We start from the raw sequence: 24,004 nt of genomic DNA, 5'->3' as shown, positions 1-24,004 counted from the left end.
CAGACTCTAGAGTTTCTTCTTGGAGCCCTAGAAGTGTTCTCAAATTTTCCATATCGATGGGCACAGTAGGATGAGGCTGGCTCTCTGAATTAGTACCTTTGCCAGCCCAGGTTAACCTCTTACGTCTTCTGAGTGCTGGTTTCTGAGTCTGTAAAGTAAAATGACAACAGTTTGCTCTCTGTGGGACTGTTTTAAGGAACAGATGAGTGATTATCAATTTGTGAAGTAGCTTTGTAAACTAAATTCCTCTTTTTTTTTTTTTTTTCTGAGACAAGGTCTTGCTATATATAACGCAAACTGGCCTTGAACTTGAACTCTCAATCCCCCTTCCTCTGCCTACCAAGTGCTGGTATTACAGGTTGAGCCACTATCCTAAAGCACTCTTTCTAATGTTAAGTATGTATCATGTTAGTGGTTGTAAAACCTAACTTTGGTTTTTGCAATCTCTCAGTCCCTGGAAGCTGCTTTCATTGATCCAGCCTGAGTTAAACGCCTAGTCTAGTCTCTGTCTTTATAATTAGTTGGTAGATATTAGACTAAACAATACTTCTCAAGCTCATCTGGACTGTTCTTCCCATGCTGCGCCTGAGCTGAGCAATCTCTGAAGGAAATTACCTAAGTGGCAGACTGCTTTTACTTGAGCTTCATGATCCTAACCCTCAGATGAGCAGGCATTCAGCACTTCCCAAAACTGCTGAGAGTTACTAAGATTTTTGAGTGAGCCGGCTCTCCTGCCCCACTCCGTGATTAATTCCCACCATCTTCTCTCTAAGGCTATGCAAGATTGCACTCTGGCCATGACAGAGTAACAAGGATTGGTCATAATTCCTGCCATGAACAACTAGAAAAACTGCACAAAATATATAAAGCAATTGTTTTCAGATATTGGAAAATCGCACAGTAATATGATAGCAGAGGAAGAGGAAGCAAGCAAGTTAAACACATGATTGTCCCAACTTTCTGAATGGAGACAGTTTCTACATCCTGGGCACAGAAAAGTAAACCCAGTTTCTGGGGACCTGGGTGAGTGGAAGAGAAAGAGATCAGAGCTCAAAGATGCTGAGGGAGCTGGGATTTTCAGACAGAGTTTTGGAAAGGATGAAGCTAGGTAAACAAACAAAACACCACCATAAATCTGAGTTTTTGCTAAGTACTTGGTTGTGTATGAATAGACTGAAAATCCACACAACTCCACATAGTATGACTTGGGAGTTGTAAGCTAAATAATTTCCACAGCTCACAGAAGATGGGGAGACATTCAAGTTCTGACCAGCCAGAATGAAGAAACCTCCATGAAAACCAAAGAGTTCACTGAAGATCCTGGAGTCTGAACTTAGTTGGAGAGCAAAGTTATCCTTGGAGTGAAATATTTCGTAGACTCATCCCTGGCAAAACTTAAATACGGTGCTCTAAGGAATCAAATTGACCCTCAAATAACATAACTGGCTGAGGGCAAAAATGCCAGCACTCTTAAAGGGAAAGAAAGAGTTCAGACATTCAACTAGGATAACACAAAAGTCCAGCATCCAATAATGAATAATTAAACATGCTAACTTACTTTTTAAGACTTTAGAAAAAAGGAAAGTGTATGGCTCCCTCTTCAAATATTTGTATTATTATTCAGTAATTTTGCTATATCATATCACCTTTATTTTGGCTGTATGTCTGTAGCATATTTGTATACTCAAATACTCAGTCTTTACAAATACCCACTTTCTTATCCTAGTTATGTATTTTAAATTTTGTTTTCAAGATGCTTGTAATTCCAGTAGTTGGGAGCTGAGGTAGGATAGTGAGTTTGATCCTAGGCTACAGAGCAAGTTCAAGTCCAGCCTAAGCTATATAGTGAGAACCTGCCTCGAAAAAATACAATAAAAAATATGGTTACCAATCATAAGAAAACACATACTCCTCACAGAAAATATAGAAATACCAGGAAAAGTATGAAGAAATAAAAAATAATTTACCCATAATTCTATCCTCAGATCCAAATACTGATGTGATATTAATGTTGACTTACACACTTTTTTTTTTCTTTGAGGTGCTGGGGTTTGAACTCAGGGCCTACATCTTGAACCACTCTACTAGCCCTTTTTTGTAATTTTTTTTTTGAGGATAGGGTCTCACAAACTATTTGCCTGGCAGGCTTCGAACTACGATCCTCCTGATCTCTGCCTCCTGAGTAGCTAGGATTACAGACCACCAGTATCTGGCTACACTTTTAATATATTATATGTATGTGAACATAGTTGAGAGCATACTGTACATAAATTTTTTCTTTTGGATATATAAAAATATAAGACAAACACAAGGTTTTTGTTAATGTTTTTAATGCCTACTTAGTATTTCATTTTATTAGGTGTTTAGATTTCCAATATTGTGCAGTTATAAATCTTTCTACTCTGAACATGTACTTTTTTTTTTTTAATGATGGGACTGGGTTTGAACTCAGGGCTTCCCGCAGGTGCTCTCCTGCTTGAGCTACATCTGCAGTGCATTTTACTTTGATTAGTTTTGGAGATGGGGTCTCCAGCCATAATCCTTCCAATTTCAGACTCCCATGTAGCTAGGATTACAGCCCTGAGCCACCGGTGCCTGACCTGGACATGTGTCTTAACATGAAGTTCATCCACATTCCAGGAAAAGTTTCTAGCAGGAGAAAAATAAATAAAATCCTTTTATACTATACTATGGCTTGGGTATTCTTGAGTTTTTGTTTTGTGTTGTTTTATTTCCTAGTAACTTGAGACTACCCTTAAGCGAAGTATATTATGCATGTTTAAACTTTTGAGAAAATTATTAAAAATAAAACTTCAGCAGGGTGTGATGGTGCATGCCTGCACTGCCAGCACTGGGGAGGCATGAGGCAGGAGGATGGCAAGTTTGAGGCCAACCCAATAGCGCGATCTTGTCTCAAAAAGAGAAAAACAACAACAAAAAAACTTTGTTGCTTCATTCTGTGCTTCTAAAGTGTTCAATCCTAGGTGTGTGTGTGTGAATGTGATCAAAGTACATTATGTACATGTATGAAAATGTCACAGTGAAACCCATTATTTTGTACAATAAACATCCTCTTAAAAAATTGTTTCTCACTTTCTGCTTGAAGATGAGTGTAAGGAACATGAAAAGGGACAAAACGTCATCATTCTAGACAGGGACATGCATATGTGCTTTATTTATTTTCGAGACAGGGCTCACTATGCAGCCCACCCAGGCTGGCCTCCAACTGCAATCCTGTCTCAGCTTCGGCAGTGCTGGGATCATAAATACACCACGCTGTCCGCCATTCTTGTGCTTCTTGAATGCAGTTTCTTGGCGTCTTGGAGTACCCCGCTACAGACTTCCTTTGAGTAACAAGAGTGAACTAAAACAAAACTGCATTACTTTTTAACACTAGATCCTGTTACAACCCTTCCGTTTTCCCCTCCTCTCCAACTGGCTTCTCCCGGCCCACCTCCCCCGTCTCCTCCTTTTAGACGTCCCCTGTGTGTCCCCCCCACAACCCCCACAGCAAGCTAATCTTTAACCAGTCTGTGTTTGACTACCTAATCACTGAAGTTACAGACCGAATCTTTTCTGGGCAGGGATTTGGGTCCTTCTGTTGTTTCTGACCCTTCCCGCCCAGCCTCAGGCCCGCCCCACCCCTTCCCACTGGCCCCGCCCTCTCTCAAGAGCGTTCTATCTCCATGGTTACGCGGCCGTCGTCCTGAGAGCCTAGCAGCGTCGATGGTGCTGCTAGGGTTCGGGGCGGGATCGGCTTGTTGCGGCTCCGGCTCCGGTCTCTGACCAGGGTCAGCCCACTGGGGGCTCTGCGCCCTTGAACTGTAGGTGCACGCCGCGAGCGGCCTAACGTCGGGCTGAAAGCAGAGTGAGGCTGCTGGAGGACCCCACCGCCCTAAGCGGAAACAGCGGTCACTTCCGGCCGGAGGCGCCCAGGTCCACAGGTCAGACCCTCCCCACCGCACGGCTCCGGGGTCGCACTTCCGGCCCCTGCTGGGCGTCCGCTGCGTCTTGGCGTTCCGCGAGGCGTCCTTAGCGACCCCAGCGCGTGGCGGACGCTAGGAGCTTCCACGCTCGTGGGGCTCAGCCAGCGTGTGTGCTCGCTTGTCCCAGGTGACTGTTGGAGGTGCCTGCCTTTGCCATGTTCCTAACCCCTAAATACAGCGATCACGCAGTCCTCACATCTCAGGAAAAGGTAGTAACAGTATCCTGTTTTCCTGAGGAGGAAAATGCCGCATAGCCAGAAGACGGTGGGGTCGCAGCTGAAATCAGGCCATCAGGTTTTCCTGGACAAAAAGCCACCTGCTGCTTTACCGGTCCCCAGCATGCTAACAATGCAAAGTTTACTTACTTTTAACTTTGCTTTTGCTGCACACTTACGTGCCACGTTCCCCTGTGCCAGGTTTCTGACACTCAAGAAAATCAGAAAGCTTGATTAAAAGCTGCCACACTTTGCTGGTCTATAATAAGTGAAATTATTAATCAGGAGTTCCTTTTTTTGACATGGTGCGTAACACTCATAATATATATATTTTTGCTTTTATGTTTTTATTAAATGGAGTCCATATTCCAACTTGGATGTGCAGAATTCGATGATGGAGCAAGAACTTTTTTCCAAAGTTCTGTTACTGTTATGAAAGGTTATTCAGCGAATGTGCTGGAATAAGCATTTCCTTTTTCAAGCTGGACTCAGCCACCTATACAGATGCAGGAGATGGCTTTCTCATTAATTCTTTCCTCCCCTCCCAATACTGCTCAGCTTATTTTTTTAAATTTGAAAATACTGCATATAAATTACTTTTGATGACCACCATGATTTAAGAGGAAATGGTTCAGTCATTTGACGTTTCAGTTGCTCTTTGTTATCAGTAAGATCTTTTTTTCATTTATTAAAGTTGCTTTGATTAATTACTCTAGAACAGAGATTGACATATGAAAAGGGACCGTGGTAAACATTTTAGGCTTTACATTCACAAATTCTCAGTCCTTTATTTAAAAAAAAAGCCCAACAGGAGGGGCCTAGGTGCTAACAAATAGTAATAATTTAAAAGATCATATTATGATAACAGTGGATAAATTTGAAGAGGCAAAAATAATGTGAGTGCTTTTTTTAGCCAGAATGCCTCTCACTCAAGCTGAAAGTGTTATAAAGAATATCATACGAGAAATAGGACAAGAATGTGCAGCCCATGGAGAGATTGTGTCTGAAACTCTGGTTGCTTTTATGGTAAGAATGATTATTTTTACAAATTATTGCTTTAAAAAAAATTTTTAATGTAGTGCCCATTTTTTCCTCAAAATTCTGTGAGGTTTCCTACAAGTTGTGTGAGGTTTCACACAACTTTAAAATATCTTTTAAAAGTCTATAAAACATGTGTGTTCAGATTTATAGTGATGGATTTAGAAGCCCTTCACAAGTTTTAGAAACACCAGTAATGTCTGCTGTGGAGAATTTTTTTTAACACATTTTTGTTCACAGTTGTAAAAGTCACTCATTGCTGTGGTTTCTCTATCCTTGCTTTAGTTAATAATACACAATGGAAATGTGATAAAATATACCATAGTTTCTCAATTTAAAATTTAACCTTTGTTTCCAACCTGTTTGCTCATGTAATTTTTCTAGCCCTATATTCAAGTTTGATATTTATTGCTTCTCTTCTTCAACTTCTAATGAAGGGGTTCATGAGTTAGGTAGTAAGAAAAATAGCTGAAAAATCAACCCTTGAATAATCAGGATGTATGTAATTGTTTTAAATGGAAATGTAAAAAAATAATAGAAATGTGTTAATTTCATAATAATATGAAACATAATTGATTACTTGTTGGATTCTTGTCCTATTCTCAGGTGAAAGCTGTAGTCCTGGATCCAGGTAATGGCTTTAACATGGATAGAACCCTCATGAAAAGTGATGTGCAGAAACTTGTTAAGGTGATTATCTGACAGTGCTCAATTTTGGAATTATTTATTTTTAGTTTCAAGTATGGTATTTGTGTCAGCTGCATGAAAAATCAGTGGTGCAAATAAACTAGAGATTATTTGTCTTATAAAAGTGTCTGAAGGTGCATAGGCTGTTGTTCTTGGCTTCCTAGGCTACCATCCTTGTCATATGGCTTTCATCTAAGGTTACAAAGTAGTTATCCTACTTCTAGGTGGAAAGAAGGGGAAAGGCAAAGGGCAAAATGTGTGCACCAATTGGACCTGTCACTTTCTATCCAGAAAGTAATTGTCCTTTCAGAATTCCTCCCATCTGCTTACATTCATTGGCTAGAATGATAGGACTATGAGTGACCCTGGAACATTGAATGTGATTTTCTTTCTTAGTAAATCTTTGCTCTAATCCATATTGGGGCTCTGTATTAGTAAGGAAGGAGGAACATGTATATTGGGGAGGTAGCTGCATCTGTGATTTATTTCAGTGATACCTTGTTAATCTCTTACATTGAGAACATTATTAGCTGTTCTGTCATATACTGTAAAGTCAAATAGTTCTAAATCAAGATTCATATAAGTGATTCTTTGTTATTGGTTTTTCAATGCTAAAGGAAAAGTTAAAACCAAAGCAAAATAATAAAGCAAGTATATATGCCAGAAAACCAGTTTTAAGAAGTAATGAAGGCAAGTACTTTAGATATGGGTAATTTTGTTCATGTCTCAATTATTTGATTCATTGGAATTTAGTTGCTTACTCTGTATTCCCTAAAAATTCAACATTTTTTTTTCCTTGGCTTAAGGAACTTAATTCATTTCTTTACACAAAGAACTTGAAGCAAGCTTTCTCAAACTTGCATATAGGTATTTTCTGGGATCATGAAAATAGCAGGGGAAAATATCATCATCCCCACCTTCTCTCACCACCAGCAAGTCATCTAGTGAAGAACAGGTCTGTCTGTAGATGCTGCAGGGGTGATGAAGAGAATTCAAAGCCTGGGCTGAGGAATATGTTGGTAGCAGTAGAGACTCCATGATTCCATAGGATAGCCTACAGCTGGATCTTTCTGGCTGATTTTAAATGTGGTGTAAAGCCTGTTGTTAGCCATAGAAGTAATGATTGTGATGGTCAGCCAGAAATTTTATTGGACGGCTGTGGAGGAGCCTCAAGGAGGGGAAGTAAATAAGTTTTTCTCCTTTCTATGGCTCAAGAAGAGTTTTCATTTTGTCTCCCAACTCAACAAACTTGAAAAGACTAAAGCTCAATATACTTTTAATATGACAGGTGGGTAAATTCTCAATTGTATAATTCAAGGAACAAAATTTGTTTCCTTTTTCCTCATTTACAATCATGTGGATGAGCTAATCTTTTTATTTGTAAAGTCTTCTTTTAGAACAATGCTTCTCTACGTGGAGAATGCAGGTGCATTTGTTTCCATAAAGACACAGTGTGCTCATTCTTGCATTCCCCTTGCCTCCTCCCAGGAGAAGAGGACTGGTGCTCTGGGAGGTGGGTGGAGAACTGTACTGCTCATGCCTGGTAGCAGGGAATGTAGAGCCTAGGAGGGAGGAGGGAAGGGAATGGGGAGCCAGGTCAGGAAAGGAGAGGAGAGAAAGAAAGAAAAATTCAGGCTGGTTATCCAGTCTAATGAGATAGAGAAGGGGAACAGGCTATCTTATGTGGGGTAGAAAAACTGGAGAAAACAGGCCAGAACAAGGAATCCTGAAACAAGGTAGAAATGGAGAAGTTTTCTGAGGAGAAGAGAGTAGTTGCAGTAGCTTTTCATAAAATGCCTGTCACCTCCAGCATCAGCAGAGTGTTGATCAGGCCAGATGAATAGAACCAGGACTTCTAGGAGAGTTCTAGACTGGAGTGTGAGTTTGGGGCAGCATTACCCATATTTAGACTGTGAAGACTAAGCAAAACATTGGACTTCTTGCCTTCAGCTGGACTATTAGTGGCCTGGGTGTGGTGATGTAAGCTAGTTAAAGGGAAATAACTTACTGTTTAATACCTGTTATTGGTTTGGTAAGCTGTAAAGCCCGAAGTTCTCAAGGAGGAAAAAGATAATAAAAGGGGTTGTTGCTGGATAAATACTAGGAACCACTGCCTTGATATTTTACTTTATTTTTGAAAATAACTTAGTAAATACTTGTGTGTTTCAGAAAATGTAATAGAAGCATTTGTGGGCTATTTATTCTTTTCTAGTTTTGTGTGGCTCGGCTATTAGATAGTAAAAATCCATCCCTGGACACCATTAAGATGCAAGTCTACTTTGATATGAACTATACAAGTCGAGGTAACATACATACCTATTTGACACTTTAAAAATGTTTTTATATTGCATTTCAGGTAAGAAAAGTTCATTTGGTTGACAATGGGTTTAATTATTTAGTGAAGTTAAATTACTTTTAATAGTTATTTTTTCAGTAATGGGGTTTGAACTCAGGACCTTCAGATAAGGTCTTGTGTGTTTGTCCAACATCGAACTACAGTCCTCCTATCTCTGCCTCCCAAGTACCTAGGATTACTGGCATGAGCCACCATACCCTGTTGATTTTATTTTTTTGTAGCACTGGGGTTTGAACTCAGGGCCTTGCACTTTGCTAGAAAAGAGCTCTACCATTTGAGCCATACCCCCAACCCTTTGTGCCTTAGTTTATTTTTCAGATGGGGTCTCTGCTTTTGTCCAGGTCCAGCCTTGGACTGCGATCCTCCTACCTCCACCTCTCACTTAGCAATGATTACAGATGTACACAGCCATGCCTGGTTTGTATTTTGAGATAGGGTCTCATCAAGTTTTTGCCCAGGCTGGCCTGAGACTTCAGTTTTCCCATCTCTACTTCCCATATAGATGGGAAGAAATTAATTTTTTTGTTAATCTCTGGAAATGTTTGAACTTTGATATGTTAGACAACTTTCTGTTATTGTGACAAATATCTGAGATAGCTTAAAAAGGATAAAAGGTTTATTTTGGCTCACAGTTTTAGAGGTTTTAACCCTCGATCAGTTGGTCCTATTGCTTTGGCCTATGGTTGCACATCATGTAAGGAGCATGTGGACGAGCGAAGACATTCACCTTGTGTCTGGGAAATGAGAGAGGAAGAAACTGGGGTCCCATAATCCACCCAACCCAAAGACCTCCCACTAAGGCTTCACCTCTTGAATGTTCTGCCACCTCCAAATAATACTAGGGGCTGGGGACCAAGGCTTTACCACATGTATCTTTGACAGACAGTTATTGAAACCATAGTATTTGAATGATATAAAAATGTTAGAAAAGGTAAATGAGAACAACAATGGCTTTGTGTTAAAAATCAATTTAAAGTTTTGTGTTCGTAAAATTGTTTTTCCAAGTCTGCTGCTTGTTTATCTTTATGGCACTAATATGTAAAAAGCCCATTGAAGTTAAAATTTTTTATTTGTAGATCTTTTTACTCCTGGTTTATTTTCTCATAATACTTACCTATCTTATATATCTACCCCAACATGAGATGAAAAGAGATATGGAAAATTTTGTTTAGAATGTATTTGATTATATAAATAAATTAATGCATATGTCAAAGTTGGTGACAAGAGAATAAGGAAAACAAATTCTTCTATAGATTGCTTCTGCCCCTGCTATAATGTAATCATTATTAATCATTTGGTGATTTTCTTATTTCTTTCTATACAGTAAAGTTTCAGTTATGTAAAATTATATCTCTTTTTTTTTGGCAATGAAATTTGAAAGCAATACAATAGTCATAGAATGAAGGAAATTTAATTTGCATTTTTAATTTGTAAAAGTTCTTTGTTTTTTTATGGTAAGATTGTAGCTATGAATGATGAAATGTTAATTATTGATCTTAGAATTATAATATATAAGAATCATTCTGTTGAGAACGATGGTCTCCTGCTACAATTAAGCCTATACTTCAGCATGGGACAGGAAGAAAGAAGAGGGATATAGTTCTTCATGCAATCATATTACCAGCTGGGCACAGTGGCTTATGCCTGTAATCCTAGTCACTTGAGATGCCAAGATTGGGAGGATCACAATTCAAGGCCAGCTAGGATACATAGTTTGCAAGATCACATATCCAAAATAACAGGAGTAAAATGGACTGGAGTTGTGGCTCAGGTGGTAGATCACCTGCTTTGAGAGTGCTTGCTTTGCAAGTGCAAATCCCTGAGTTCAAACCTTATCATATTATCAGTAATATTATTCTGAGGAACTCTGTTTTGGACTAAAATAGACACACAATTGAAGAGGAATAAATATAACTATAATATGTCCTTATATATGTTGTAAATAATATAGGACATACATTTATAATATATGTGTTTACATATAGTATTATATACACATATATGTATATATACATACATGTATTTTTATATATATGTATGTGTGTATGTTGTTGAAATGGTCTTTTGTACTTTCAGTTTAACTGGGAGGTTTTAGTCCTTTCTGATTGCTGTTTGAATCGTCTATTTGAAGACTTCCATGTTTTGACAAAGGACTCCAGTATAATACATGTTTCCCACTGGATTTTTCTCTTGAGGTTACTTGTTGGCAACTGTTTTTTTATTTCATTGTTACAACTTAAGAAAGTAGGTGTTTCTTGCAGTAGAATTGCCATACCCAAGCCCACTTTTCTCTGGTCCTTATGTGAAGAGAATTCTAAATATCAGATATGTGGAAAATTGTTATTAATTAGCATTGTGAATTCTAAATATCAAATACATGGAACGTTGTTATTTACTAATTTTAGAGGAATTTCTTGAAGAACATCACCGGGTCCTAGAGTCTAGATTAAGTTCTGTTAGCAGAGAAATTACAGATAACAGAGCATGTGTGAGAGAGGAACTAGAAAGCCTGTACCGGAAGATTGTCAGCTATGTGTTACTACGCTCTGGGCTTGGGTCCCCTACTGACATCAAGACTGTCAGAGAGGCAACAGGTAAGAAAAATATTTTTGTTCCATAAGTGAATATAAATGATCATTATATTTTATAAAATATGTTAAAATGTTAAAGATTGAAGTTTCCTTTTTGTCTGGAAAAATCAGCACAAATAAGCTAAAACTTATAGGTTCTTTTTATACTGTGTATCAATTTTGAACCTTAAAGTAACACCTCTAGAAAATGAAATGTTCATTTTATTAGAGCTGTATATATTAGAGAAACATTGGTAGTTTAAGGTATCAGGCTGACTTGGGTAACTGGGACAGCTTGAAGGAGATAGTTCATATATGTGAAAGGAATTAAGTCTGTCACTGTTTTTCTTCAGGAAATCCTTGTCCACTTTCATACTTTAAAATGAGAATAGACGTGATGTCCAGCTTTCCTATGACACTCTTTGACAATTTTTTTAAAGTATAGATTTTTTCTACTCAAAGTCTTAATTATAAAGTTTGTTCTAATACCCATTGCCAAAAATCAGCAATTTTTAAAAATGGATTTGAGGCAATGGCATTATCTTTTAAAAATTATTTTATTAGCATATAATAGTTTCACAGGGGAAACTATTATACTAACAATATAGTAACAATGTATACTATTATATGCATTGTGATATTTACATAAGTGCTTGCAATATGTCTTAGTTTGATTTACCCCCTCCATTTTTCTCCCTCTTTCCTCCTCCCACCTTTTTAGAACAAATTTCAACAGATTTCATTCTTCTATTTTCATGTATGGATACAATACGTCCACCACATTCACCCTCATTCCGCCTTTCCTTATACCCATCCACCTCCCACTGGTACCCACTTCCAAGAAGATCTGTTTCTCTCTCCTGTCCTTCATATTTTTAAAGTGTATATTGATAGCCCAAGGGGGTTTTGCCTAGGTACTTAAGGCCCTCACCCCCATTACTTACTTTATCACCATGCTCCCCCAATAGTCAACAACTGACAATACAGTTCATTATATTATATTATATTCATATACAGATGGGCTGTTTGAATATTTTTCATTCTCTAACATTTTCTTTACCTTTCCACCTCCCATAGTCCCTTCAGACAGATTCACTAATACAATCTTGTTCTATCCCTATATATATGTATGTGAGCATACATATGTATATATGATCATATATGTATTTATATATACATTTAACTTATAGGTCTAGCTTCCACATATGAAGGAAAACAATGGCATTATTTTTAGTAGCCCAGTTTTGCTATGTGATAAATTTTGCTATGTATTTTGTAATGAGGTATCATAAGATAAAGAATTGTATAGGTTACACTAGAGAGAAAAGTTCCTTAACTTTCTGCTGAAGGAAAGAAGAACCTTGTAATCTAAGTACTTATATATTTATTCTGTCATTTTGTTTTCTTTTTTGGGTCTGTTTTAGCTGCCCTACAGAGTGTTTTTCCTCAGGCTGAGCTTGGAACATTTCTAACTCTTGGCAAGAAGGACAAAGAATGCCAGCTGAAAGAACTCACCATGATTGTTACTGGAATTCGCTTATTTAACAGAGACTGTGGAAAAGGAGGAGAAGGCATTGATGATTGTAAGTGTATCATTAGATTTATTCTAAAACTTATGAATGTTTAAGAATTAACTTCACAGTGAAGAAAATAATATGCAACACACCACAGCATTCTGAGATTTAAGATTTGCAATTTTGAAAGCTGGGCATGGTGTAAGCCTGTCATCCAGCTACAGCAGGAAGCCAAAAATAGGAATATCATGGACCAGGCTGGCCTGGGCAAAAAAGTGAGACCCTACCTCCAAAATAACCAGAGCCAAAGGACTATAGGTGTGGCTCAGGTGATAGAGTGCTTGCTTAACAAGTTCGAAGCCTTGAGCTCAAACACCAGTACTGCCAAAAAGATCTGCAATTTTGACTGCTTCTTAGGAACAACTGCTGTTCATAATATGTAGCAAGACTTTCAATTTTATCTATCATGAAACTAGTGTAGGAAAGTGAGTCAGTGAAAAGGATGAGGAGGTGTTCACAGGGGCTAGTCTCCCCAACTCAGGGGAGCTTTGTGTTTAATCCACGTCAACTAAAGGAAGGAAAAGTCAGTGATTTAAAAATAAGAATCAAGGACTGGTGGAGTGGCTCAAGTGGTAGAGCCCCTGTCTACCAGCAAGCATTGGTCCTGAGTTCAAAACTCAGTACCACCAAAAAAAATCACCTGGAAAGAAAGCAGTTGTTGGTGCAGTTAATGGAATACAAAGGTACAAGGGAAGATATTTGCAAATCCATAAATTTAGGAACTTGTAGTAATATACATAATGCATTCTTTGTGTGTTTGGAAGACCTACCAGTAGAAGTAACATCTTATGAACTTGGTACTCTACTCCTTCAGGCCCATGGTGTTTTTTACCGTATTACTGCTCACTAGTTCACTACTAACTTAAGAGTGAATTTTTTCTTTTTTGTGGTACAGAGAATTGAACCCAAGACTTGCATGTGCTGGGTAGGTGCTCTACCACTGGGCTACATCCCCAGTCCTTTTTTATTTTTCTCCATTTTAAAAAGTGAAATTCTCATTCTTTATAAAAAGTTCCTTCCCTTTCAAGACTGTTCTGTTATTTTCAGCATCCAGTTGAGTTTCTTAAGAAGTATGCTTTTGAAATGTTTTTATAAGTAGAAAAGATATCTAAAAAGGGATCAGTGGGTTTTCTAAAGGAACTTGGTCAACAGCATGTCCATACCAAAGTCTGCCTTGTCTTTAAATTCATCTTTATTTTAGTGACAAAAGCTGATCTGCTTCAATTTTTGGTTATTGTCCTGACAGTTCTTTTGTTTGGAAAGGTTCTTTTTAAAAATCTTTTTGCAGTGCTGGGGTTTGAACTAGGGCCTACACCTTGAGCCATCCCACCACCCCTTTTTTTGTGATGGGTTTTTTCAAGGTAGGGTCTTGCAAATTATTTGCTGGGGCTGGTTTTGAATCGAGATCCTCCTGATCTCCATCTCCTGAGTAGCTAGGATTACTGGGGTGAGCCATAGGTGCCTGTTTTTTTTTTGGGGATTCTTATCTTTGTGGTATGAGACCCATGAAACATGTGTCTCATTATTATTAATTTGGTTGGGAAAAATGTAACTCAAGTTAATGCTTAAAATGTGTCTACTTTCTGTTTTGTTTTTTTTCCTTAGCTCTGGGAATTAAACCGAGGGCCTGTGCTTGCTAGGCAAGTGCTCTACCACTTGAACCACACTCTCACCCTGATTTGTTTTCTTGGAGTGCTAGGGATCAAATCCAGTGCCTTGTGCATGTTAGGCAAGTGCTATACCACTTTCTGTCCTCTTCTCCTTAATTGTTTTTCAGCTCTCTCATGTCTGTCTTGTTATATCCTTACAAACAGTGCCAGCCATTCTCCATGAAGCAATCCCAGCTACCACTCAGCACATTGATTCCCAACTTCAGATTGCCCAGGACCAGGCGTATCGCTACACAGCCATCCTTGAGAAAGTAATGAAGAACCCACTCATGAATAAGGAACTTCAGCCATATATGTTAAAGGAAGCACTGTATAATGTTCGACAATATGAGATTTTCCTTCAGATCATTTTGGTGAGTTAATTTCACAACATCTGGCTAATAATGCATTCTCTTTAGAACCAGGTAACTAAAGAGGCAATCTCAGGAACTGCTCAGTTTATATTACCTCAGTAGGGCCAAGACTTAAAATACAAATGGGAAAGTTAGATTTTTATTTTAGTGGAAATGTATTGGTAGAAGTTGATTTTACATTTGTTGATTCTAGTTAACGTGCTATATCAATGATATGTATATGTGTATGAGAGTAACTGTATTAATTTGGAGCAATTGTCAAACACATTTGGCAGGTAGTTAGTTGGCACTCAGATAATTTTTGTATAATTATATTTGCTCTTATCATAAAAACTAGTGGAAAATATCTTTATAGCTGGTGTTTTTAGATCTAATTGACAAGCCAAACTACTCCTAAAGAGTTAGGAAATATGTAAAAGTGGTAGTTGTAAACTTTTACAAAGCAGCAATGCCTTTCCTTTCAGACAGAAACTTACTCTGCCCTGAGTTCAGGGCTGGCAGAGTAAGAGTAGTAAGACTGCCTGTCTAGCAAGTGTGAGGCCTTTAGTTCAAACCCCAGTCCTGCAAAACAAAACAAAACAAAACAAAACAAAAAAACCAAACAAAAAACTCACTCTGAATTCTAAAACTAAAAAGCAGACATACAGATGAAGGGATTGGAGGCTCTCTCACCAAGGAATATCCCATGACACCCTAGGCTTGCAGGTAACATAGTTTGTTAACTACTCCTTTGTGTTGTCAGGGAAAACACTGTCTGTTTTTCCTCTGTTCTCACACCACAGTTAATACAGAAGGTAGGAGTAATCTCAAAATCATGTGAAGCTTTCTCCCCACCAGCAAGCAACCAATTTTGCAGTAGACACCAGTTACTCTTCTCTAATCCAATTCATTCTGACACTATCTAACTAGAAATGTCAGATCCCACAAGTTGAGGGCTTAACTGTGCCCCCAAATGCCAATCAATAAAGCCCATGCTGTTCTACCCATGCTTCTGACCAACCAGCTTGGGGTTTCTACAACCCCTTCCTTGGGTTTAATTAATCTGTTCAAACACCTCACATAACTCAGGGAACCATATTTACCAATTTATTATAAAGGACATTAAAAAGATACAGATAAGATGCCTAGGACAAGGCATGGGAAAAGGGGTATAGAGCATCCATACTCTCTCTGATGTATCCCTTTCAAGGAGCCTCAATGTCTTCATTTACCTGGAAGCTCTCTGAACCCTATACTCTGGGGATTTTATGGAGACTTTGTTGCATAGGCATTGTTGCTAATTGACTGGGTGGAGAAACTCAGGGAGATCTGTTTCAATTCTTCTCCTCTTTGTGCAGCATTCCTTCCTCTAGGGTATCAGATAGGACCCCCCCCAGGGTATGAAGAGAGTCTTATGATTTCCTGTTGGACAACTTTAGGTCAGGGAATTTTTTTTATGGCCAACTCTAAGACAGAAAAATGGGAAAATTCGTTTCTATGACCTACCTTGAGGAAGAAAAATTCTCATTTTTCTTGGGGAAGGAGTCATGAACCAAGAACTATGGATTTAAAATTAAAAAAAAGATGTATCACATCGTATCAACTACATGAAAGCAAGCTATTGTCTCACTGGTCACTGTTTACCTTTATACAGCCTTTACTTTCCAAAATGGTGAGTGTATAAGTGAATACTAATTTCTTGAGGGATAGAATAGGATGTGTTCTGGCCCCCTTTTCTTCTTAACTTGTATCTTAATGACTTGATATACTTTTGGAGGTACCTGGTCTGTCCTTTCTTTTGACCTAGGTAAAGAGAGCAAAGAGATACATTCTAAGGGCTTCATTGTAGCAAACTATGGTAGTCCTCATTGGCATACTGTTTAATTGCCTGTAGGAGAAAGGACTAGAAATCAGTTATTCAAAATCAAGTCATCCTGTGGTCCACACACATTGACTTTAGCCTCATGTAACCAGTCAGATACCAGGAGGATTTTATGATCAATTTGTCCTGAGTGTATATGGATCCATAGGAGTAGAATCTCCCATTCACTTTTGTTATTTGAATTTGGAGGGGATATTGTAAGAGAGAACATTGGGAAACTGTCAACACATGCCATAAGGATGTTCTAGAGGATATCATTCATTATAGAGTATTTTCTTCCAGCTTTAATTGTGAATCATACTCAACCAACTGACTTAGTCTTAAATTCTCATTGGAATTATCCCTCTCACAGATAGAAGGACAGTGAGTTAAAGTATACAAGTGAGTGTGGGCTGTGTAACCACATTGAGTGGATTCCCATGCAGAGTTTGCCATTTCTTTGTCCTGAAGGCAGTTGCTTAATTTCCCTGTGCCTTACTGTTGACATCCGTAAGATGGTCTGTATTAGTTGTCTGGTGTCACTATGACAAAATACCTGAAATAAACAACTTAAGGGAGAGGAAAGATTTATTTTGGCCCACACTTTCAGAGGATTCAGTCCATGGTGCTTGGCTCCATGTACTTGGTCAGAACATCAGGATAGTGGGAGCGTGTGGTGGAGGAGGTTCTTCATCTTGTAACAGACAGGAAGCAGAAAGTCGGAGAAGGGGAAGGAGGGAAAGAGAAGAGGGGGAGAGATAGGTGAAGGTGGAGGGGGGCAGAGGAGTGTGTCCAGGACAAGATACAGGCCCTAAGGAATGTCCCCAGCGACACACTTCATTCAGCAAGGCCCCAGAACCTCCCCAAATGACTCTGCCAGCTAGGGACAAAGCTCCCAACAAATGAGCCTTTTGCAGGCATAGTATAATGGAACCACATGTGGTCTCCACTGTGTAACTAATGTAGCACAGTGCCTGGCACACAGTTAGAAGTAAATAAATGGATGATGCTGATAATGTTGTTTATGATTTCCACTGTCATGCTTAGAGTATTAGCACAACAGCTTTGATTCCATTTTGGTAGGAGAGTAAGTTGAGAAGTATTTTTCTAAACAATATCTCATTCCCAAGCTCCTTGGGCTCATGTATTGAGAGTGTTTTAACTGTCCTAGCACTCTTCATGGTTATTTCTTACTGACTTTAGTTAGGATCAGGATAAGTTTTCTTAACTTTCTCTTTGCTGTCCAGAGAGTCTTTCTGCTGTATTGTTTTTTAACTATCCAGTCCTTCCCTGTCAACCTGTCTTGGTTACAGTTAAGGTTGGTTATTACAGAGTTGGTTTAACTAGTGTGTTATCTCTTGGTGATAAAATATGGGACTTCATCCTGTCTTGAAATCTATGGGAACCTTTTTAAAAGTCACATTATTTGAAGAGACATTAATAAAAAATTTGAAGTATTGATTTGGACTGTAAAAAATTGTCTCTAGACAAAGCTACATTCAATTTTTATAAACATTTAAAAAAATCCAGTTGTAGTTTAGATAAATAGTGAGTTGTTTTATGTTGTTCTGATCAGGCCTTTATCAGCTGCAGTAAAAAAATTCAAATATTCCGGAAAAGAAAAGGGAGCAATGATCACTGTTCACTGTAGCTGAGAGAACAGAATTCCATCCTCTGTGGGATGCAAGGCAGTTACCAAAGACAGAGTGCTGCTTATTGTTGTTGTGCAAAGAAAAGCTGTGTCTGACAGAGCATTTCATAAAACCCCTAAGTCATGATTCTTGTAGAACCCCCTCTAGAGTCTTCAAGGTCTGTTCATAAATGAGGTGATGAAGGGCATCTTGATTATTACTGATAATGCAAGTAGAAAAGTCAAGTGAAATGTGTGCTTATTTTGTTTTCATCGCACATTTAACATGGGATCTGTCGCTCAACACATTTCGAAGAGTATACAGTGTTGATAACTAGAGCCACTGCTTTGGACAGAGCTCTCTACAGTGTGTTCATCTCACGTAACTGAAATTCATAGCACCTTGCTGTTTCCCCTTCTCTCTAGCCCCGGAAACCACTCTACTTTGCATCCATGAGTTTGACTACACTTGTTGAAAATTGTTCATGGAAGAAAGGATAAAGAGCTTATACATTTTTATTAAACAACAAAAAAAGAGGAGATAAAGAAACATGCTGGGGTCATATGTTTTCCCTAAACATTTGACTGTTATGAGAAAAAATTTTAAGTGATAGCACAGTAAGCTCACCTTCTTCACAGATTTGTTACATATGGTTTTGACCAAGCACGGCCAAAAATAAGTAAATAAATGAACAAATTAATCAATGACTAATGAATGAATGCAAATTAAAAGAAATTTCAAAACCAAGAATTTTAAATTCCCATGTGCACATTCCACAGTTCAGTTGATTAAGAGAAGCTCTTGGTCAGTCCTGTGTTATCATCAGTTTTTTAAAAATCATTGTATGATTCACTGAGTGTTTCTCTGTCCTTAATTTTGCAAAAATCTGCCTCCAAAAAGCAAATGGTGCAAATAAATAGATAAAATGAGGCAAAAGTGAATGTGCTTAATTTAAGTGATAAACTGAAAATTTGAGATTTGTTGAAAGGCAGCATGTTTTTAGCAGAAGTTGGGCAACATCGTGGGAAAAATGAATCAAGCATCTGCAGAACAGTGCTGAACACTATGCACCCAGAGCACACACGAGTTTCCTCTAGGGTGGTCTCCTTAGAGCCGGATGACCACAGATACCCAGAGTCTCCTGTATCTCTAGAAGACTAGCATTACAACAAAAACCCCACCCTTGTGAATAAGGTCTTTTTGGTAAAATGTAAATACAGTGATTGCTTTAGGACATTACTAGGAAAAGTGAGCAAGTTCTGTGTGCCTACCTACTCTGTGAAGAGACCCTGCAAACACAGCTTGGGAGCAGAGGCTCTAGAGCATATTTCATTATAGGTTTTACAAGTGTATCAAATGCAAGTTCTACTTTGAAGAATGTATGCAGACTTTCTTCTGTTTCATTTTTTCTTTTTTCTGTTAGTACTAGAGTTTGAACTCAGGGCCTTAAACTTGCTAGGCAGATGCTCTGCAACTTGATCCATACCCATAGCCTTTTTTGCTTTATTTTCAAATAGGGTCTTGTGTTTTTCATGGACAGTAATCCTACCTGTGCCTCCCTGTGTAGCTGGGATGACAAGCACATGCCACCATGTCTAGCTTATTGGTTGAGATGGGGTCTTCCTCACTTTTTTGCCCAGACTGGCCTGGAACCATGATCCACCCAGTCTCTTGCTAGGTAGGATTACAGGCATGAGCCACTGTGCCTGGCTCTGTTTGTTTGTTTCTTCTTGCTGATATACAAACCTAAAAAGTCTTTAAAGACTGCATTTTCACATTTCCTTACTAACACAAAACAAGGTGGGAAAAAACTCTATGGGACAGAAAAAAGACCTATTAAATATGATAGACACTATCATATGGGAGAATGAAACAAAAACAGAGAAGATACTTAAATATCAGTGTGAGTAAATTTAAAGAAGGATGCACATTCTGTTTATGAATAAAACTTTTGTTAGGGGAAACACAGTAACAATTTGAGATTTCTCTGAAGTAATTACTTTTGGGATTGTTTATTTTTGAACAGTTACTTCATAATTTAACCATTTTTGTTATTTAGAATTTATGTATCAGGGCTGGGGTATAACTCAGTAGTAGAGCACTTGCCTACCATGTGTGCAGCCCTGGGTTTATCCACAACACTTTAAAAAATGTCTAGAAAGAATAAAAGTACAGACACCTGTAGCATTTTCCTTTTCAAGTAAATGTCATTCTGCTGGGTGTTGTGGTGCTAAACTATAATTTCAGCACTCTGGAGACTGAAGCGGGACAATTACCAATTCTAGGCCATCCTGGACTACATAGCAAAACCCTATCTCAAAACAAAATAAAACAAAACAAAACAAAACAAAAACAAGAAACTGCCATTCTTTCACTCTGTGTGTGACTAAGTCACACCATTGTTGTTTCTGGTCTGTCCTGGGCATTGCAGTGCTGTAGGTAAAGGCTGGGCTGTGTACTCAGGCGGTTTACTCACCTTTCTTCTCTGCAGTGTTTTCTCACTGGTGCTTACCCCTTTTTGTACTTCTAAGTATATTTTAAGTGGCACGTAGCATCTAAGAACAAATGTTTGTAAGTATTTCAAATTCAACATTTAGCAACTTATTTTTAGATCACCATTGTGTCAAATATACAATGTTTTTCTTTTAATGCTTTGATTTTTAAGACTTTCTGGAATTTATTAAATCTTGGTATCTAAAGAGTTTTCAGAGCAACACTCATTAACTTTATCATTGAGGAATGGGAAAACCACAGCTACACATTTAAGAAATGTGAAATACCAGTACTGTTCTAGGTCCCAAGGGTATATGTAGAATGGAGTCCTTCATGTTCCTGAGCTCAGCATCACAGTGTCACTGTAACTCAGAGAAGGTAGGAAGCAGGTAGGACTTAACACACACATGACTTTTATACTGAAATTATAAAACTCTTAATGCAAGTTATGTTACCTTTCCAGTCAGATATAATTACTTGTGCTCAAGAAGTAGAAATGATGAGAAGGCAATTAGGAGCACAACTGGAACTATTAAAAATGACTGTAAAATCAAAGACAGCTGTCCCAACATCACAGGTCTTTGTAAGTATTTCTTATCAACTTTGACCTTTTTTTTCTTTTTGTGGTGCCTATACACATGCTAGACATATGCTCTACCACCGAGCTGTGTCTTTAGTCCTTGTTTTTTTTTTTTTTTTTGAGAGAGGGTCTTACCATGGAGGTTGCCCTAGATTCACCATGTAGCCCAGGCTGGCCTTGAACTTGTTATCCTTCTGCCTTTGCCTCTCAAGTGCTGGGATTCCAGGTGTGTGCCCACAACTTTGACCTTGTTAAGGGTTAATTTCCTTTTGAATCCTATAAAATTGGATCACAAATTCTTATAATTATATTCATTCGTGTTACACAAATTGATCCTGTTTGTGAAGGTTATGATGCACTAACAGTCTGCTGTATGTTGGGTGAGAACAATTTCTGCTAAAGGAAAGTGGATCTGTACTGTGACAGCCATCATACCAGCACTGGCCATGTCAACAGAAGTAACCACTGTGCAGTGTTTTACATGTTTTCTTAGCAGTTGGTCCGAAGTAGCCTCTAGCACACAGGTGATGTAACCTGTGAGCTTTCTGAAGAGACAGCTAAGTACTCTTTGTTTACCATGCACATACTCACTTTGACTTTCTCATTGTCTCTTCCATCTGGACAAATAAGAATAAAATTCACATGCAGTATGACATACACTATTTCAGACCAACAACTTTTTGCAGTCCTCAATATTTGTTTGTAAAAACTGGGCATAGTAATTCACTCCTGTAACCCAAGCTACTTGGGAGGTGTGGAGTTTGGGAGAACTGTGGTTTGAGAGCAATCCAGGCAAAAAGTTAGTGAAACTGGCTCTCAACCAATAAGCTAGGTATGGTTGCATACCTGTGATCCCAGCTATGAGGGAGGCATAGAGAGGAGGACTGCAGTCTGAGGTCAGTCCCAGGTAAAAACACTTACCTGAAAAATAAGTAAAATATGAAGGACTGAGGGAGTGGCTCATAGAGCACCCGCCTAGCAAGCATGGGTCCCTGAGTTCAAACGCCGGCACCATCATACCAGCATTGGCCGACAATGCTCCCCAAGAAGCAAAAACACCCAAGAAGCAGAAGTGACACCTGATTGATTTTATGTTTGTTCTGTAAGTCATTGCTCTTTTTTGTGAATTAAAACCACTTTATGCTTAACATCTGTAGTCACCAGGAAAATGCAAATCAAAATGATACTGAGATTTCATCTCACCTAATCAGAATGACTTTGTTAAGAAAACAATGCCAGGGGAAAAAGGAACCCATATATATGTTGGTGGGATTGTAAATTACTGCATCCACTATGGAAAACAGTATGGAGGTTCCTCAAGAAATTAAAAACAGAACTGCCATATGATGCAGCAATACCACTCCTTGGGATGAACCTGAAAAAAATCTAAGCAAACAAGAGAGATACTGCACATCCATGTTTATCACAGCACTATTCACGATAGCTAAGTTATGGACTCAGCCTAGCTGCCCATCAACAGATGAATGGAAAAGAAAATGTGGTACTTATACACAGTGGAGTATTATTCAGCCATAAGGAAGAATAAAATTATGTCATTTTCAGGGAAGTAGATGGAACTGGAGATCATATTAAGTAAAATAAAGACAAGTATTGCATATTTAATCCTTTAAGTGGAATCTAGATTTTTTTTTAAAGACATGAAAATAGAAGGGGACTATTTGGAAAGAGGAAGGGGACCTGTGGGAGAGAGAAGTGGAACAAGAAAGGTGATGGGAGTTAATATGGTCAAACTACATTATATACATGTATGAAAATGTTATGATAAAACCCATTAAAATGTAAACAAAATGTGGGGGGAAATATCTGGCCCATTGCTGACTTTGAGAAGGAATCCCCATGAAGCATTGCATTTCTACTTATCCAGAACACTTCTTGAGCACCAATTCTTGCTCCAGCCACTAGGCAAGCCTCAAATGAGTGTCGTTTCCCCATACCTCCCCCCCCCAAAAAAAAAAACCAAACAAACAAACCCAGCTTCGGTAAGAATTTAATTAAAAATTCACCCAGGTAAACAGGTCTCAGAATTCCTAGAATTAACTTTGACTAGCGTACTTGCAACTGCTTCATTTTTGGCAGGAGTTTCTACTGTGTTTTTTGAGCTCCTCTGGCTTTTTTTCTTTTGTTTTATTTTTCTGGTGAATTCACTTTTGCATCCTGCATGCCTAAGTCAACATGTTTTGTTTGATTGGCATGCCTAATTTAAAACATTTCTTGTAAATACCTTTAAGATAATTCTTAGACTGCAGTTACAGAGTTAACATGTAATGACTTTGGGCCCTTTTTCTGCCCATTTTTTTCTCTTCTGCTTACACTAAGCCAATTACCCAAGGTTGCTTCGGGCTTTGTTATTTCAGCCAGTCCTAGCAGGAATATACACATCAGAGAATTAATTCTCAGACTGTTTGGGACAGAAGGAAAAACATTAAAAATTTTTTTTTAAACCAGGCTGTTGCTATGAAAAAAAAAATTGACTTAAAGCTTACATAAGACTTGTAAATCACTCTACTTCATGACTGAAAATTTAACATAAGTACATCGCTGTTGATTGAGTTAATGTAAATTTGTTGGTAAACATCTCAGAATTGTTAATATACATTTTGCCTAGATTTCTGGTCAATCAGGACCTTGTTTATCACTTAAATGTAACTCCATTGCTTTGTAAGTTTCACGTACAAGTTTTAAGGCTTTTCTTTGGCAAGAAATTACTTTAAAGTGTTGGGAAAAAAATTTTTATTTCATTGATCTAAAACTTTACCTTGCTACTCACAAGACATACCCTATGATGTATCTTTATACTTTCCAGGTTTTTTTAGATCATGGTTAGGCTAGATAAATCTATAATGAATCTTATTTAGCTTTTGTCATTTTTTTAAAAAAAGAATATTGTCTCCCCTTAGCCACAGAAGGTGAAGAATCTATAAATCTTTTGTGGGTGATGAAATGTATTTGGCTTTTTGTGTGTGTGTGTGGTACTGGGATTTGAACTCAGA

At 38.2% G+C, this 24,004-nt stretch overlaps 1 protein-coding gene across 11 annotated transcripts in view; it reads left to right on the top strand.

Annotated features, from left to right (window-relative positions):
* The first annotated feature begins 3,681 nt into the window (after window positions 1-3,681).
* Window positions 3,682-24,004, top strand: part of Cfap206 (cilia and flagella associated protein 206) — a 54,767-nt gene continuing 34,444 nt past the window's right edge. For 2 of the 11 annotated variants that reach the window (XM_074078454.1, XM_074078448.1), the window contains exons 1-8: window positions 3,684-3,944; window positions 5,115-5,227; window positions 5,846-5,929; window positions 8,139-8,229; window positions 10,688-10,876; window positions 12,277-12,435; window positions 14,241-14,449; window positions 20,877-20,996. In XM_074078454.1, coding sequence (XP_073934555.1) covers window positions 5,120-5,227; window positions 5,846-5,929; window positions 8,139-8,229; window positions 10,688-10,876; window positions 12,277-12,435; window positions 14,241-14,449; window positions 20,877-20,996 — 960 coding nt within the window. In that variant the 5' untranslated portion in view covers window positions 3,684-3,944; window positions 5,115-5,119. The other 9 variants (XM_074078441.1, XM_074078421.1, XM_074078398.1 and 6 more) reach the window with 9 other exon arrangements.

This window comes from Castor canadensis, chromosome 1 (genome assembly GCF_047511655.1).
Source record: "Castor canadensis chromosome 1, mCasCan1.hap1v2, whole genome shotgun sequence".
Taxonomy (NCBI): domain Eukaryota; kingdom Metazoa; phylum Chordata; class Mammalia; order Rodentia; family Castoridae; genus Castor; species Castor canadensis.
The sequence above is the reverse complement of the archived record's forward strand: the minus strand, read 5'-3'. Positions and strand labels throughout refer to the sequence as shown.